This window comes from Lasioglossum baleicum, chromosome 19 (genome assembly GCF_051020765.1).
Source record: "Lasioglossum baleicum chromosome 19, iyLasBale1, whole genome shotgun sequence".
Taxonomy (NCBI): Eukaryota; Metazoa; Arthropoda; class Insecta; order Hymenoptera; family Halictidae; genus Lasioglossum; species Lasioglossum baleicum.
The window spans coordinates 5154966-5174434 of NC_134947.1; the positions used below are offsets into that span (position 1 = coordinate 5154966).

Below are 19469 nucleotides of genomic sequence, written 5' to 3' on the forward strand. Positions count from 1 at the left end.
TAAGCGACCATATGTCCTTAACTATTCATCCCAGAGGTTCGAAATTCGATCTGGATCCTCACCGTGTACGAATCTACTGGATTACATACCAAACACATCATAATTCGTAGGAGAAAGGCACAAATTTTGAGTCCGGTGAAGTAATGAGCAGCCCTTTCGCATACATCGCAAAAAGATTAGCTAAAAATTTGCGATATAGTCGGCTGTACGTGCTGAAATAAGACGCTACTCACTTGTTAGTGCGAACATGAACAACCTGTGATTGTTTCTTGCCCCTTAATGCGGGACGGTAACGAATAGCGTCGGTCGAGAAGGAGCGCGATAACTTCCATTCGTCGGCGTTAATTTCCGTCAAATTAGTAGCTCTAATACATCAAGTGGAATGATGAAAGAGCCGGAAGCGCAATCAACGTGCCCGCGTTCAGTTCACCGAGGCTCGCCTCGTTCTTTTCCGCTGCAGATCCTTTTTTCCACAATCAACACGTGCTTCTTCTTTTAACACCTGCTGCCGCATTGTCTCGCGAAACTTCTGCAAGACCGCCGCAGCTACGCTCAAAGGAACCAACGACAAAAGCGGGACTCTCTTAGAGAAGTTTTTCCGATGCTTTGTCATCCCCTCATTTGAATCTTCCTTTCTTTCCTTTCAATATTTATCGTTTCATTAATTGCTCTCTTCGTAAACGCGGTCTTTCGTTCCGCAGCCACGCCGATAAACATCTTGTGAACTTTTATGCAAATAAGTCGTGGATGATTATTTATCGTGTGACTTTTTACCGACCGCTGCGGATTCTATGCATTTACACGGAAAAGCAATAAGTGAAATAATAAAAAGTCTGTTATATATGTAGTTTTTAGCCGGTTAAAATGGTTATTTTAAAGCTGTTTGTTGCAATCCAGCTAGAATAATGATTTTGAAGTGGCAGTTCAAAAATTCGAGACTGTCAAGGCTTTCAAGACTGTCAAGACTCTCAAGATTTTCAAATATTTCAAGACTTTCAAGAATTCCAAGACTTTCACGACTTTCAAGAGTTTCACGGCTTTCAAGACTTTTAAGACGACTTTTAAGACGACTTATAAGAGGATCCAGACTTTCAAGACTTTCAAGACGACTTTTAAGAGGATCAAGACTTTCAAGACGACTTTCAAGACGATCAAGACTTTCAAGACGACTTTCAAGACGACTTTTAAGAGGATCCAGAATTTCAAGACGACTGTTAAGAGGATCAAGACTTTCAAGACGCCTTTGAAGACTTTCAAGGCTTTCAAGACTTTCAAGACGACTTTGAAGACTTTCAAGGCTTTCAAGACTTTCAAGACGACTTTCAAGAGTTTTAAGCTGGAATTCTTACGAACGAGGTCCACTTGACAAAACTATAACAAATCGATTCCGGAGCTAAGAAGCATCCAAGCTAAAAATATTGTTAACAATGTCGGACTTGATTGAGAGATCGAGAATTTCGAATATCTTCTTTTCTGTGAGCTCGATGTAAAACGCGACAATTGATATAATTATTTGGGCGATATTCGGTGCTCATTATCGGCGGTCTCTTTTAATTAAAAGCGTTCCTTCTGTCGACAGATCGAGTGATTTCAACAATCGTCCCGGGGAGGTCGTTTCATCCATTCGAGCACCATCCTCACGGATCTATTTCTAAATTCTCTTTCGGACGTATTTGGACTGTAATCAGTTTTAAAAACTCTTGTCACGGCTCGGTAATCAATGGCGGCTGTTCCGCGTTTCCCAGAGAAACTGTTATGCGGCGGTGGTCTCTCCTCCCTTTGTCTCGCATTAACAAGCTACATCCGCGTAAAGTAGTCTTGGCTCAATTATAAGTCGGACAAAAACTCACCTCGACAAATCTCTGCGCCCGCGGAACTACGCTCTGGCAGCCCTTCCTATTGGATGGACTTTGAAATCTCGTCGAGACCTTCGAATTTGTTCGTGGACCGTTCTTCTTCCATTTTAATGAACAGTGTGCAATGCCCCCCCACTTTACCCTCGCCTTCTACGACGATGTTCCCGAAATTTGGTGATATTTTACTACAACTAGACCGCGGATTTTATGCGTTCGTTTTTGGATTTTTAATGGTCAATAAAATTTGATTATTGAAATCATTAAAATGTTACATATGGAATTGAATAAATCTCATTGTCCTGTATAAACATTTTTTTGTGAGCTACTGAATCCAACTATTCCATAATACATATAAACGAGACTAGTGAAGGTACATGGATTGAATGTTGTGTATTTTGTAATTTAATTTTTCAAGTGCGGAGAATTATTGAACTAGGAGTTTTTGTGTCCGCCGTTCCTCGTATAATTGTTAGGAAACGGTGATATCGCGGAGACAAGGGTAAATTCGCTTTTCACTCACACGGCCGCAAGACGTCTCGATGTTTCCGCGGGATACTCGAGACACGAAAACTCGAGAATGATACTTGGCTGCGGCATCGGTAATTACATCCGATCCACGTTAATTAGTGCCCCGTGGATTTTAATTCTTGGTCGTGTGCCAGCATGTAACACATCCGACAGTGTGCTTTGTCCGTGCCGGGTAATTTGCGGCTTTAATTAGGAAGTTTCGGATAAGCGTTTGATTCCAAGCAGAATCGATAGGAAGAATTTCGATCTGAATATTCAATTAATATAATCGATCTCGCGTCTACGGCCATCGATCGAGTCTACATTAATATTAATTGATCAAGACTAATTAATTAAATCCTACTACTAAATACAATCCTAATACTAAATGCATTAGTTTCGTTGTCGTTTTATCTACAGTTCTCTACACTGTTCTTCACAAAATGGAAAATTCAGTGCTGACGGAGAAAAGCACTGTGAAATAATTATTTATTTTCTGTCTTAGCATGTTTAATAGGTCGGAAATAATATATAGTCCAGTGAACGAAAAGTTGTAGAGGGAAATGGAAGGAACACAATTTTTAACTTTAGGTCTTTGTTTGGACTAGTAAGGAGGGAAACTCTACAACTTTTCGTTGACTGGACTAAGTAAGAATTGAACGTCTATCTAATTTTTATTTTGCATGAAAATCCGCAGTCTAATGTAAAATATTTTTATTCTAAAATATTGTATAATCGTAATTGTAAAATACATTTGCATTGCAAAATAAAAGTTGTTTATTTAATTGCTGTATTGCAACAGTCGAGAAACAAATGTTGCAAATCGTCAATTCTGTTTAGCGTAACGAAGGTTTAAACTCCTTAGAGCCGGGCGGTACTTCGGAACCGATTAGAGCAGCACGATAAGAACATCAAACCGGACGAAGTTGGCGAACTCGCGAGGAAACCTCGAATCGCCACAAATCATTGTAATTTCGTGCAGTGACTTTAAAAGTTAAATTAGATTTCAACCTAAACGGGCAACGAATTTACTCACGTGGTCGGTGTGCCGCCAGCGAGGAAAGATACTCGTCGCGAGTTATTACCCTCATAATCTACCGTACTAAAAGTAACTTAGCCTTTGGCTCGGCGCAGAAATAGCTGTTACGAATGGACACGTAGTACGTGTCGTTACCTTCCGGACAATTCTCGACGGATGCATTTACATGCATCGCTAAATGCGTTTTATTGCAGTTCCGAAAGTTCGTTCGACCGGCTTAAATTCCTTCGTGCAACTCAGTTTTTGCTCGAACGAGTTCTTATTAAACAGACCAAGTTGGACACGTTCGCGACACTTCTCACCTGTGAATACTACTTTCTAGCAGCACCTCTGCGGAGCCATTTTGTCGAAGGATCTGCAGAAGATTTACCGTGGGAACACTACGGGTGGGTCTTCTCCAACCCCACACTTCTTTCTGCATATCTATCGCGAAAAAATTGGTTTTTACAATATTTCGAGCAAAATGAGTTTGAAATGAACATTTTCTCAATTTCCTCGACAACCGTTGGCATCACGAGAAAAAGTAATACAACGTAAAAGATGCGGAATATGAAAATCTACAGGTTTTATTTAACACATTTTTCGATGCGATAAGTAGTTTAGAAGATATTCGAGCAACATGAGTTTAAAATTAACGTTTTCTCAATTTCCTCGACAACCGTTGGCTTCACGAGAAAAAGTAATACAACGTAAAAGATGCGGAATGTGAAAATCTACAGGTTTTATTTAACACATTTTTCGATGCGATAAGTAGTTTAGAAGATATTCGAGCAACATGAGTTTAAAATTAACGTTTTCTCAATTTCCTCGACAACCGTTGGCTTCACGAGAAAAAGTAATACAACGTAAAAGATGCGGAATATGAAAATCTACAGGTTTTATTTAACACATTTTTCGATGCGATAAGTAGTTTAGAAGATATTCGAGCAACATGAGTTTAAAATTAACGTTTTCTCAATTTCCTCGACAACCGTTGGCTTCACGAGAAAAAGTAATACAACGTAAAAGATGCGGAATGTGAAAATCTACAGGTTTTATTTAACACATTTTTCGATGCGATAAGTAGTTTAGAAGATATTCGAGCAACATGAGTTTAAAATTAACGTTTTCTCAATTTTCTCGACAACCGTTGGCTTCACGAGAAAAAGTAATACAACGTAAAAGATGCGGAATGTGAAAATCTACAGGTTTTATTTAACACATTTTTCGATGCGATAAGTAGTTTAGAAGATATTCGAGCAAAATGAGTTTAAAATTAACGTTTTCTCAATTTCCTCGACAACCGTTGGCTTCACGAGAAAAAGTAATACAACGTAAAAGATGCGGAATGTGAAAATCTACAGGTTTTATTTAACACATTTTTCGATGCGATAAGTAGTTTAGAAGATATTCGAGCAACATGAGTTTAAAATTAACGTTTTCTCAATTTCCTCGACAACCGTTGGCTTCACGAGAAAAAGTAATACAACGTAAAAGATGCGGAATATGAAAATCTACAGGTTTTATTTAACACATTTTTCGATGCGATAAGTAGTTTAGAAGATATTCGAGCAAAATGAGTTTAAAATTAACGTTTTCTCAATTTCCTCGACAACCGTTGGCTTCACGAGAAAAAGTAATACAACGTAAAAGATGCGGAATGTGAAAATCTACAGGTTTTATTTAACACATTTTTCGATGCGATAAGTAGTTTAGAAGATATTCGAGCAACATGAGTTTAAAATTAACATTTTCTCAATTTCCTCGACAACCGTTGGTTGGGTATAACTCACTTGAAAAGCTAAAATAAATATTATTATTCTTCTTACCTTTCAAATGTGATCCCACGCAGCTCGGTCGATTGTTTCTGTTTGAAGAGTGTTCGGAAAGTGTTTGCGCCGCTTTGAACAATGTAGTTTAATTGTCAATAGCGTTACAGGGTGAGTGGGGGACATTCAGGAAAATAAACGAAGAAGACGACAGGTTATTTCATTCGCCGTTTATTTGAATTCGCCGTCAATAAATTAGCACTTATCGTTGGAAATCATACGAGAACCGAGAGACGATAAGAATGAAAAAATTCGCGTGACCTCTGTAAATCCCGTAATTAATTAATAAATACAAAATCAGCTTATAAAAAACGCGCGGTGACGCGGTCGTCACCGCCCCCTCCCCGTCCTCCTAACTCTGTTTCTGTTTATTATTTCTTCTTATGTACACACATCATGTTCTCGCATCGAATCGCAAACATCGGAAGAAGAGATAGACTAGACCGCTAAGTAGATACTTAATTCGTGTTTCACTAAGCGATTTAGCTAACCTCTATAGACACTATGTTTCGTATGATTTCTGCTCGCGACCGTAGTAGTCGCCCCGCCCCCGCCGCCGCCTAATAAATCAAGATTTCAAGATCAAGATCGTCGTTCACGCTTCGCGAACCGAAAAATCAAGAGACGCTTCGATTACAGCTGTGTCGTGTACGTGTGTATGTGTGCGCGCGTGTACGTGTGTACGTGTACCTGTGTCTACCGTTAGAACGAATCTGATTTACTTGTTTTTTTTTTTACATCGAACGCGACTGTACTTCCCCAGCTAATAAAATCACTATCGTGTCTATACGTACTCTTTATAAACTCGTTATCAATTAACATTTTTCTTTTTTCACACGTTCTCCTCTCTCCTCTTCTGCTCTCCCTCCCTCTCTCTCTCTCTCTCTCTCTTTCTCCTCTCTCCACTTCATTCGTATACACACTCTCTCACACACACGCACACACAACATCATTGATCGTTCGCCCGACGCATTCTCTACGCGTAATGTTACTCTCGATGGAACGGATAAGCTATAGCGTTATCGTTAATTCGTGTATATCATATAATAAACATTTTCGCTAATTTATTTTCGCTAGAACTGTCGAACCCTTCGAGTACAGTCATTGTGTTCGGCTGTTATCGGTGCCCGCCGACGCGAGGGAGCACCAGACTTCGTTATTACAGCGAACGGAGCTTGTTTTCTTTCTCTCATTTCTTATCAGCTATAAACGCGCCTCGAAATCAAGATGACGTCGTGTACCACGCGACCTTGTCGAAGAAAGACCTAGTAAGAGGATCGTAGTTATGGAAGCAGCCTGTATCGATCGGATCGAGCGGATCCCCGGCTCCACGAGTCGAGCCGAGCCGTGGGTCAACGAGATACGATTCGTCGAACGCTCCGTTCTCAACTATTTTCTTCTCGATAACTGTACGAAAGAGCGCGAACGAGTACTCCTCTCGGGAAACGAAGAAGATACGTCCCCTGCCTCCGTCGGATCGGTAATAATGAAGCAGTGGCGCACCCAGGATGCAATCTTGGGGGGTCGAGTTGAACCCAGCCTCAGGTTTTGCGTGATGACCTGTTTTCGCGAAGTTTCCGTTTACGTCCGTGCTCAGAATTGCATGAAATATTGGGTATAGGTTCCTTTTCGACTAAAATGACGATCGTCCGAAGGATTTTTGGCGGCTCGAAAAATAATTTTTACCATTTCAATGTCAGTCCCTGACATTTGATACTTCTTTTATAGCCAACATATCTGTCAAGGGCTATTCCGCGATTTTAATTTTGGAAGCTAACGATTTATTCGTTATTCGTTAGTTACGAATAAATCTTGGGACTTTTATTCGTTATTCGTTATTCTAAATGACGGCAGCGAATAAGAATAAAGGCCGAGAATAAGCGCAGCCGGCGGCGGGCCGCTTTTGAAGTAGGAACTCGACGTCGACACTCGGGGCCCTGAGTCGTCGGCGCGATGTCATTCGATACCTTTATTCGCTCGCTGGCTTATTCGAATAAATTTTTATTCGCTGGCTTATTCGAATAAATTTTTATTCGCAATTTTTATTCGCTGGTTATTCGAATGAAATTTCAACTCTGCCCGGGCCCCCACCCCCTGGGTGCGCCACTGTTTAATGAAGATAGAACATGCATCTTAAATTCTATAAAATCTCTAACACCCGCTCTCCTCAGTCTCCGGCGTGTTCGATCATGATGATATCGAGTTGTCGCTCTTTCGAACTGGTTTTACACGTGTCGTATCTTTTATTTACAATGAATGCATTGATCCGGAGTGCTCGATTTATCTCTCAACATATTTATCTCTACTCTGTCTGTCTGTTTTTATCATTCTTTCCTTTTCTCTATTTATTTAATTCTTTCTTTCTCTCTTTCTCTCTCTCGCACGAATCCTCATTCACGATTCCGGTATGCTTCGCGCGTCACCATATAATCCGTCTACCATTATACACTATACAAAAGATGTACATAAGATCCAACGGTGTGATATAGTTAATCGTATTATGTATATTTATAAGATCTGTATAAGTCTAATGTTTTGGCAAAGATTCGGGTCAATATAAAACATCGTTTAGGTTTTCTATGCGCGTTGTTTATGTACATACAAAAACTTTGTTAACTTTCAACGTTCGTCGTGGCATTGTAGAATATACACATGTACATGGGTTTACCATCGTGTCGAAGAACTGGGTTGCATCGACGATGGGGATTGTCGATCGTGTACTAGTTTTATCTTGCTCTCGGAAATTAGACGTTCACGCTAGAGAAATCAGGTGATAATACCGACTCGGACCATCGGTCGTCCCACAAAATTGGATAAAGTAATGCGTGATATGGGCATGTCAATTCTATACTCTGTCTTGCCAGATTTTAAGAAAACCAATCGCCACGGGAGTTCGAATCGATTCGAGATTTACTCGAGGGTCAGACATTCTTGAAACTCCTGAAAGACTTTCGAGACTTTCACGGCTTTCAGGACTTTCAAGGCTTTCAAGACTTTCAGGACTTTCAAGAGTTTCAAGAGTTTCAAGACTTTCAAGGCTTTCAAGACGCCTTTCAAGGCTTTCAAGACTTTCAAGACGACTTTCAAGGCTTTCAAGACGACTTACAAGGCTTTCAAGACGATTTTTAAGGCTTTCAAGACTTTCAAGACGACTTTCAAGGCTTTCAAGACTTTCAAGACGACTTTCAAGGCTTTCAAGACGCCTTTCAAGGCTTTCAAGATGACTTTCAAGGCTTTCAAGACGACTTACAAGGCTTTCAAGACGCCTTCCAAAGCTTTCAAGGCTTTCAAGATGCCTTTCAAGGATTTCAAGACTTTCAAGACGACTTTCAAGGCTTTCAAAACTTTCAAGACGCCTTTCAAGACTTTCAAGACGCCTTTCAAGGCTTTCAAGACGCCTTTCAAGGCTTTCAAGACGACTTTCAAGGCTTTCAAGACGACTTACAAGGCTTTCAAGACGACTTACAAGGCTTTCAAGACGCCTTCCAAAGCTTTCAAGGCTTTCAAGATGCCTTTCAAGGATTTCAAGACTTTCAAGACGACTTTCAAGGCTTTCAAGACGCCTTTCAAGGCTTTCAAGATGACTTTCAAGGCTTTCAAGACGACTTACAAGGCTTTCAAGACGCCTTCCAAAGCTTTCAAGGCTTTCAAGATGCCTTTCAAGGATTTCAAGACTTTCAAGACGACTTTCAAGGCTTTCAAAACTTTCAAGACGCCTTTCAAGGCTTTCAAGACGCCTTTCAAGGCTTTCAAGACGCCTTTCAAGACTTTCAAAACTTTCAAGACGACTTTCAAGGCTTTCAAAACTTTCAAGACGCCTTTCAAGGCTTTCAAGACGCCTTTCAAGGCTTTCAAGACGCCTTTCAAGACTTTCAAAACTTTCAAGACGCCTTTCAAGGCTTTCAAGACGACTTTCAAGGCTTTCAAGACGACTTACAAGGCTTTCAAGACGACTTACAAGGCTTTCAAGACGCCTTCCAAAGCTTTCAAGGCTTTCAAGATGACTTTCAAGGTTTCAAGGCTTTCAAGACTTTCAAGACGACTTACAAGGCTTTCAAGACGCCTTTCAAGGCTTTCAAGACTTTCAAGACTTTCAAGACGACTTTGAAGGCTTTCAAGACGACTTTCAACGCTTTCAAGACGACTTTCAAGGCTTTCAAGAGTTCTAAGCTTGGGATTATGTTGGTACTGATTGTGACTTTTCCGCCATAAATATTGGATCGACTCGAAGCGTTTCAGATCCCATCACTACTTACACGTTCACGTGATTCTCGAGTTGCTCGATATTTGATATGCGCTGAAACATTCGTATCTACACGTACAATCGTTTGAAAACTGTGCTGTTGATTCCAGTTGAGAAATTCTTAACCACTCTATGACGGTCTGAATTACGAAAAAATTGTTTGATCCTGTGCTGATATGCAAACTGCTGTTCTTATCTCTTGTATCAGTTACAACATTAGCTCTTCCCATGAAAACAATTTAAAGGAACATTCTGATTGGCAAAATCTTATCTAGCATGTTTAAAAGTGTTCGATTTTGATAATCAACTTCCATCGATCACAATATTAAATCTCCCCTCAACGAAACAATTTTATAAACACACTGTTTCGTTTCTAACAATCAGATTGCGGATTTTATGCATTTTGGATGATCAAAATAGAAAGTTATACCGACTTATCGAACATATTAAAAGAAGAAGTACATTTTGATTCAGCTTCCATTTCTTAATCAGACAATATTTATTATTTATCTCGCAAGTTTCTTCTATGAAATATTAAAAACTAAATGCCTCTGATCCGAGGTTTCATTGAGCTTCTCCCTCGGTTGAAAAACGATATGTCTGACCTTCGAACGCGATAGGGTAGAAAAATCTTGCACGAGGATCCGTCGTCCGATAAAAGCAATAATCGAGTCGGGACTGAAAAGCTTTCGAACAGTTTCTGAATGATAGATACATTCGTCAGCGAGCAAGTCGATACGGGCTCTGTCTTGTCACTATTTTACCCAACTCTGTAGCAAGCGTGGCGCGCTGAAACATTGATGCAAGGTGAAGAACGTTCAGCGACTGGCAAACAAAAGTATACTGGGAACCAGCGTGGATGTTTGAAACTATGGAACACGGCACTTATCAAACTAGCATTCCGCACATGTCCGCGAGAAGAGGTTCGCGCTGAACGCTCGGTTCGCTCGTCGTACGTATTTTTTCGTGATCGGTATACATCGAGAGGAAACGTAGAGCAATAGCTTACTCGTCTAAAGGATGAAGAAGTGTTTCGATCTGGTAGAAAAGCTTGGCAGTCTCTCTTGAACCTAAACGGTGGCTAATTGAAAAATCAGTTCTTTCGTCACCGACGGTCACGATTAAAATTGTCCATACTACAAAAAAACTTGTCCATTCGAGTGTCGCTATTGGACAGCGGATTTTATCCATTCATCGGAAATAACGAATAGGTGTACGAAGTTTCGATTCTCTAGGATCAATGGTTGATGAGATATGGTCGCTTAAAGTTGAGCATATTAACAGTTTCTTGGTAAAACGTCAAAAATGCTCAACTTTAAGCGACCATATCTCCTCAACTATCGATCCTAGAGGATCGAAGCTTGGTTGCAATTCGTGTAGACGATTTTTCTTTCGTATAAAGATCCCCGCTGTCCAGTCGCGATACCGCGAAAACCGTCGCCCCCTTGCTTCTTAGCGTCTCACCTAGAACTTATCTTTATGCGGTAAACTGCGAAGAAGGTCTTTCCGTTACAGGCCTTTGCTTGATCTATCTATATCGTTAGAAGGGGCGTATATTGCTACTATATCACATAATATTCCTTAGCGTTATTACTATCGTTACTGTTAGCGATTAGATTATTTATTATCAACTATGAATGTTATGAATCAGACGATAAACGGGATCGCGAAACGATCGGCAGTGACGTCTCAATTTGTTCAATCGCCCCCCCCCCCCGAAAAGAAAATGTCCGCCCTTTGCTCTCGCTCTCCTCGTTAAAACTGCTTAAATTCTGCTTCTCACACCTCCGAGCCCCTTTCCCCGAACGTATCCCCTCCCAGCGGGAGAGTTCGAAAAATTCAGAATAATGAAGTACCACCCCCTCGGATAGTCGGAACCGAGAGGTGGGAGAAACGAAGTCGAAAGTCCCGCGGGGGGAAAAAAAAAGGAAAATAATAAAAGAAGAAACGTTGCTCGGTGGCAGCATACCTTTGATTATAGCGAAACGAGGAGAAAGGATCGTTAAGGCAACAAAGGGTACCAAGGCACCTCGTTATTTCTTCCGATCCGATGTATTTGAAAGATACAATTCTCTATTATATCAGGCGAAATTAAAGCAAACGAAACCCCTGCTCCGTTGATATTTACAGGATCCGCCGGATGCGGGCGGCCGTGCTCGGATTTCGGATAGAAAACTGATACAGGAGCGTACGCGAACACACACATACAGACGCGGGCGCGCGCGCGCGAAACGCGTTGGCCCCGCTTTGTTTCGCGAATTCCTCTTCCCAATCGTTTCGAACACACTGTCCCTCCTCGCTCGTTACCATCCGCTTCTTAATCCGCGATGATCGCGTTACGAGCCGCGACACGAGAAGACTCCGTTAAATAATTGGTAGACTGTCCCAGGTGGTCGAAACGTGTGTACAAATCGAAAATATAGTCAATGTGTTACAAAAATTTTCGAACGGATAATAACGCACAGGCATATGGATAAATATCTGAATTACATTTTGTTGCAATGATGGATTCATTGAGAAATTGGGAGGAACAGCCATTGATGGAGACATGATTACTGTAATTAGTACCTTTCTCCTACGAATTATGATGTATTTGGTATGCAATCCAGTAGATTTGCACCTGAAGAACCTGCAGATCCAAGTTTCGATCCTCTAGGATCAATAGTTCAGGAGATACGGTAGCTTAAAGTTGAGCATTTTTGCCATTTTACCTGTCAAGAAACTGGCAATATGCTCAACTTTAAACGATCATATCTCCTGAACTATTGATCCTGGAGGATCGAAACTCGATCTGCATCCCTGCCGGGTACAAATCTACTGGATTGCATACCAAATACATCATAATTCGTAGGAGAAAGGCACAAATTTTACGAGGTGGCAAAGTTGAAATTCGGAAAGAGCACATCGAAATCTATAAAATTACTTTCCAGGCAAAACTACCAAGTGACTGTATTAATTCAACCCGGTTCAATAGAACCCAGCTCTTATATTATAAACAAACAAGACTGGACACTCCAATTTCAAGTGGAATCCGAATAGACTGGTGAAGGCCCGTAGAATCGTAGTCCCAGCAACCAACTCCCAGCAAGACAGGTTAGGTTCAAAACCGGATTACAGCACCACCGAAAGGGTCGTGCAACGGGGGATGAAGTTACAATAGCCAGAGCTGTACGCATCGACACAGTTTTCATTGGAAGTCTAACTACGCTGAATGTTACGAAGTATTTCCCAAACTATTAAATTTTCCGGACACATCAGAAGCATCGTATAAAACAATCCAGAAAATTGGCTCGAGCTCCGTCAAGCTTTGTCTGAGGATTTTCTCTGTTCGTTTAATGAAAGAAGTTACAGTCCGGTGTTCTTTTTTTTCTCGTGTCGCGTCTCGTATTCCCGGTCGACTAACCGGGAACTTCGAAACCGTACTTTGGTATTGTCGAGCCCGTTTCAAATTTCAATCATCGTCCGGAGAAGCGTCTCCCGTTCGGCTGGACCCGCGTCAAATTTAGAGACTATACCCTGCTAAATATAGAGTACTTACGACACACAAACGGGACAATCCCATCGACGTCGTGCGCGAACAGCCTGCGAGAGGTCTGCCCCGAGCGAGTCAGAAACGACGCTTTTATCAGAAACTTACAGGGTAAATGTAGGCAGTATGGAACATCGCGGGATCTCGATGAAGAAGCAACGAACTGAACACGAAAGACAATGTCGTGTGCGGTCATTTCCCGGAAGCAGTAGATAATCGCATCGTTTCGACGTGTCTTGCTATAAAGGAAAGTTGTAAATGGTGATGGCCGACGATCTTAGAAACACGTGATACTTGGGACTTTCACCCGGCAAAAATGAATGAACCCTTTCCTGGAACGAGTATCTTATTCGTAGTAGCCTATTTGTCGTGAAATCTTAAAAAATGCCCGAATTGCAGCCTCTTTCTCAGAAGACGAATCTTGGATGAGAGTAGCGTTAAGGGGGTTGACTCGGTTCTAGGATTGCGAGGGTGTGGAATGCGCCATCTCGTTTCTCGATAATGCACGGGGCTTGTCAGTGGTTAAAAACGCTAGATGAAAGGGCGCGATCGCCTTTAAGGCGGAATGTAGTCGTTTTCGGATTGTAACTAGAAAACAACTAGAATCTTAGTAGATGTTGGATCGAAAATATGGGTTTGCGATTTTTCGCTTAACGTCCTTGCGCGAGCAAATTTTGGGCCCTTCCGCTCCTCGCCAGCTGTGCTGCGGAGCCCGAATTTGCTTCCCCCACTCTTCCCACTAACGCTGACGCGTACCACGTGGGGCAAGCTAACTCCAAAAAGACCGTAAGCTTATAGTAGGCTATAGTATAGCCTACCTTTCTTGAACAAATCAGCTTATATAGGCATACGATCTATTTGGAACACTCGTTAGCTTGCTCCACGTGGTACGCGTCAGCGTTAGTGGGAAGCAAAGGCGGGTTCCGCAGCACAACTGGGCGAGAGGCGGAAGGGTAATGGGCCTGGAGGGACTCGCAGATGGCAACCCTGGTCAGGAGTGTGGTCTCGCGGATTCCCCTGCATCCACTATCAAAATCTCTGCCATCCCTTGTTGAACGGACAGTACATGCTGCCGAATAAAGGTCCTTTGTCCACTAGACCGCACCGCACCAGCACTTTCAGTGGTGCTCGACACTAGAACGGTCTGGATTAGGTCGTTCGACGGGTTATGTTGAGTGGTTAATGCAAATTGCGCCTCGTAAACGTAAAAATAGGACTTTCGAGGGACTATATGATCCTTCATCTAGCGCATTTGACTACTGACGACCCCCATCTTTGGGACTTCAGTAGTCAACGCGTGTCCCGCACCCTCGCGATCCTGGAAACGAGAGTCCACCCTCTCAAGAAGCACTAAACCATCACCGGCAGGTAACAATCAGGAATCAAGGGTGTACGCACGCGACAGCAATCGTTTCATCTCGGCCAAGCTAACAAAATCACGTGACAAATCCTTCCGTCGGTTCGCGTAGCTGCTGATCAGAGAAGAAGCGAAATTCCTGGAAGTTGCGTGGGAAGTTCTCGGGTGTTCCACAGTGTAGCGTCGTCGTCTACCCTACATCATCGGATCGTAAATCATGTCTGGCATGTCGGGCTTATCACGGGTAACTGGCGTCGTCGTTTTGACCTTTGCTGTTGGTCGGCTGGGAGGTGGGCGAAGATTTGGTGAAGTTGCCGAAGTTCTTAGTGGGCGAGTCCGAGGCGACACTGGCGAGAGCCTTGTCCCTCGGCGGCGGAGCGGAGCTGATGCTCGACGAGCTGACACCCGAGTCGCTCGACTTCTCGCTGACGCATCCCCGTTGCCCTAGCCCGGCAACGGATCCTGAACCCTCGAGGCCGATGTCGCTGCTGCCGACCACGTACTTCACCATGTTGCCCAGCTTCTGGCCACCCTCGTCCTCGATCACAACCGACTCCCCGAAGTTTCCTCTCTTCGCCATGTAGCGGATGTTGCCGCTGCGCAGCAAAGGCGACTTGTCGAAATGCCCGTCTTTCTGACCGGCCGCCGCTCCGCTGATGGGGATGTTTGGATGGAAGTCGTCCTTGCCGTCCGACGCACTACCACCTTCCGTACTGGAGCCGCCGACGTTCTTCGTCGCCGTGGTCACGTCCAGATTGTTCTCCCTGGACAGCTTGCTGCCCGTCGATTCCGGGCTTACCGTTCGCCGACTGGTCGGGTTCTTGTGAGCGTCATAGCAACCGGAGTCCCGCGGGAACTGCCGGCGATTAAACGGCGAACAGTGGCCGGATGTCTGGCCAGAGGTTAAGACCAGTCGACTGACCTCGTCGCCCTCCGAGCTCGACGCCAAATCGCCCTCGCTTCCGGCTGCTCGAACAGAACAAACACCGACGTGTAGAGACTTAGAGACATGCTTACCCCCTCCTAACTAATCTTTCCCACAAGAACGCATAAACAAAGTTTTAGGCAGCTATCGGGAGGGACGGGTTCTTAGTCCAGTCAATGAATGCTCATAAAGGTGGTGTAGAGGGAAATGGAAGGAACACAATTTTTAACTTTGGGTCTTTGTTTGGACTAGTAAGGAGGCAAACATACTGAAAGTCCCCACTCCTAGGAGTGGGGCACGTAGAAAGACCCCTTTTTCGGTATTCCGCTTATATCTCGGAAACTATGTGTCCTAGCGATAATACCATTCTATACAAAATTAAAGCTGACAAAATGTGCCAAAAGATTGATTCCATTCAGTTTTTCGCTATCTTTCATAGTTTCCGAGATATCCGCGCTCAAAGTTCACTAATTGTGAAAAAGAACTCTTCAGCACAATTAGTGAACTTTGAGCGCGGATATCTCGGAAAGTGTGCGTCCTAGCGATCAGACCATTCTATACAAAATTAAAGCTGACGAAATGTGTCAAAAGATTGATTCTATACAGTTTTTCGCTATCTCGCATAGTTTCCGAGATATCCGCGCTCAAAGATCACTAATTGTGGAAAAGAAATTTCTGCCTCATGTTTTTTGAATGAAATGAAACACTTACATTGAAGATCGTGCAGCAGTTGTACGGCGGTAAGTATCTTCGCGCGATGCTCCGGCTGGTGTATACGCAGATAGTCGAGATCCGCGGGCTCTATTTCTCGGAAGAGTTCCAGATCCTCGTACCCGTTCAAGACAAATACGGGGATGTGTTCCTGCGAAGACGCATTATTCGATTTTACGTTACAATCGCAGTCGATACACCCGAAGCGTCGCCTTTGTTTCGCAAAGTGCCACGATCGATTTTTATTTCCGCAATCTTCGCGGAACAGTAACGCGAAGTCTTTCGATCACGATGGAATGCGATTCCTGTAGTTCGAATTCTCGTTTCTACATAACATAGCGATAAAATTTACTAACAATTTCATTGTTAAGGAGAAGTTTGACAAATTTGTTGATACGACACTTTTGAAAGCTGAACTCTCGAGTAAATGAAAGACGTTTTCAACTTCCTACAAGACCCGTTGAAATTTCACAGCGTTCCACGTAATATCCTTCGTCCCTCTTTCATGCCTCGCGAATGCTGCTATATATTACGCGAGATAAAGCGAGATTAATATGAAAATATAAAAATTGATGTCGTTCTATTCATACAAACGTCCCCTTTGTCTTCCATTTCTCTTCGCTGATGCGCACACGCCGTAGAAAACCATTTTTAATTCTATCCCGCAGCACTTTTTACGAAACTCTACTTCTATTGTTTTACGCGCGGTTTCACGGTGTGAACAGAAATTTTCGAACGCATGATAACGCACAGGTTCCTCGTATGGATAAATATCTGAATTACATGTTGTGGCAATGATGGATTCATTGAGAAATTGGGGGAAACAACCGCTGATGGAGACATGATTGAAAATTATACCTTTCTCCAAACAATTATGATGTATTTGGTATGCAATCCTGTAGATTTGTACCCGGAGAATCTGCAGATCCAAGTTTCGATCCTCTAGGATCAATAGTTGATGAGATATGGTCGCTTAAAGTTGAGCATATTCACAGTTTCTTCTGATAGGTGAAATGTCAAAAATGGTCAACTTTAACCGACCATATCTCATCAACTATTGATCCTAGAGGATCGAAACTTGGATCTGCAGGTTCTCCGGGTACAAATCTACTGGATCACATACCAAATACACCATAATTCGTAGGAGAAAGTCAGAAATCTGGAGTCGCCACATAAATGGTTGTTGCTTTTCTCAATGTATCGGCGAAATCTGTTGTAGCTGATTTTCATGGATCCCGAATTAACGCGTACAAGCAATATGTACCTGCGCGACGTTCACGCGAGACCCGCAGATTTTGTTTACGAGGGCATGAAACGATCTGATCGCTTGCGGAGCGAGTCCCGGGAGAGTAAAACAAATCGCAGTTTCGAAAGCAGCTTTAAAACGAGACAGCGCCGTCTAAGTTCTCGCGACGACGGCGTTGCGTAGGGTTTTCGAGTGTATCAATGGGATCGATTCAGACACCGCTAAACAGAAGAAAGGCGCAGTGGCGGGAAAGAGGTTGACGAGAAAGGGACTCGGCCAGGATTTATGATGTAACTGTGATTTATACGCGATATAAAAGATATGTGCACCGGGGCCGAGGTGTACGCATGAAAAGAAAAGGGGACCTGGCGAACGGAAAAAAAAGGAGGGAGAAAACGACAAGAGAAAAAAAAGACAACGGAACCAGGAAAAAGAGAGAGAAACAGAGAGGAAAAAAAGAAAACACAGACCGTATAAAAGCGGACTGGCTGCTTTGCATTCGAAGCAATGCAAATGGGAATCAGTTTGTTCGAGTCGTAGCAAGATATTGCTCTCTACCTGAAGATTCATTCTCTGCAAGAGCTCTTGAACGGAACCGGGCTTCTGTCTGTACCTCAGGCCCCACTTTCCCCGCCCCTCAGCATCTCCACGCCTCGGAACCCTGTCGTTCAGTATCTCAACGTTTATGAACTTGAAGTGGCCTATCCTGTTGTGCAAGATACCCTTCCACAGACCGCTCTTGTTCATTTGTACCACGTCGATAATGTCTCCCTTCTGCAACAAAAAACCACCGTTCGCAATTTACCTGATACTTCGGACGTGCGATGTCCTTAACGACACTTCCGCCATGCAATCTCGCAGAATGAACGCGACGCACGACGTCGCGCCGCACCTCTATCAATGGATAAAGCTTCGGTGTTATCCGAATAAATGATCAAGAAAGATTATAGTTGGACAAGGTCTTGTATTTATTTGACCCTTGAATGATTAAATGTTTGCAAATTCGAAAACACAACTGAATCAATTCCTTTGTGGGCTGCTCTTCACTTCATCGGACCAAAAATTTGTGCCTTTCTACTGCGAATTACGATGTATTTGGTATGTAATCTGCTAGATTTGTACCCGGAGAACCTGCAGATCCAAGTTTCGATCCTCTAGGATCAATAGTTGAGGAGATATGGTCGCTTAAAGTTGAGCATTTTCGGTAGCGCCCTCATCTGTCAAAAATGCTCAAGTTTAAGCGACCATATCTCATCAACCATTGATCCTGGAGGGTCGAAACTTGATCTGCAGGTTCTCCGGATTACACACCAAATACTTGACCCGAGAATCTTATAGGAGGGAAATGCATCTACAACTGGTAATGTTTTAGTCGAGGAAGAGCATCGTAAAATAATCAAAATATGACTTCAACAAAACGTGGTTCATATTTGGGCACTTCACCCTACAGCAGTGTGAGAATTAGAGTAATCGAAGGAACAGACCTTGAATTTCAGGGCGTCCTTGTCGTAAGGGCTGGGCGTGTAGTCGACGAGCGCCCTGGCCCTGCAGAGCACAGGTCCTGTGGCGGTGGGGCTGATGGCATCTCTGTCCTCGCAGGATATCGAACTATGATTGCTTCCCGCACGTACGAGTGCTTGCGTGCTGGATCCACTTCCACTCGGGAGACTTTCGACGCTGCTGGCGCTGCACGGGAACGCTTCCGAAGAGGCGCGATCCTGTCGAAGCCTGGAGATCTTGCGTTGCACGTCGTGCCGCAAGTTTCTCGCCGGTCCGGCGATCCTTGCTCTGGCGTCACCTTCGAGCAGCACGCTAGCCTCGGACTGAAAATTTCAACAGCGGATTTGGAACGGGACGTACATGCCAACGGAACCTTCCTCTCGCCGCGGTGTGAACGACACCGACGCCAATGAAAAAGAGGAAATTCATAACAGTTGCTGCCGCTCGCTCGATCGACCAGCCACGCCAGACACTGTTCTCAGGTGTACAATCTCCAGCTTGGATTTTCCTCCGTCTCAAATTCCATTGAATTTAAACAGCCGCACTTAGCGCAAGCTCTTCGGCGAAATAAAAATTTTCTCGATTTAACTCTCGCGCGAACTGGGGCAATTATTAAAGCTATTATATTCGGTTGAAATGTCGGATTTCAGAATGAAACTCTTTGAAAACGTTTCGATCAAGAAATCATATTGCAGTGCACAGCTAATTCGTAACTCTAAACGTAGACGAATTAATAAAATTATAAAGA

The 19469-nt window shown here is 43.2% G+C and overlaps 1 protein-coding gene across 5 annotated transcripts in view; it reads right to left on the reverse strand.

Moving 5' to 3' along the window:
• Window positions 1–13142: 13142 nt before the first annotated feature.
• LOC143218376 (uncharacterized) overlaps window positions 13143–19469 on the reverse strand; it is a 597229-nt gene continuing 590902 nt past the window's right edge. For all 5 annotated transcript variants that reach the window (XM_076443514.1, XM_076443512.1, XM_076443513.1 and 2 more), the window contains 4 exons: window positions 18706–19044; window positions 17780–17995; window positions 15976–16126; window positions 13143–15305 (listed from right to left, as the gene is read on the reverse strand). In XM_076443514.1, coding sequence (XP_076299629.1) covers window positions 14578–15305; window positions 15976–16126; window positions 17780–17995; window positions 18706–19044 — 1434 coding nt within the window. In that variant the 3' untranslated portion in view covers window positions 13143–14577. The remainder of the gene's footprint in view (window positions 15306–15975; window positions 16127–17779; window positions 17996–18705; window positions 19045–19469) is intronic.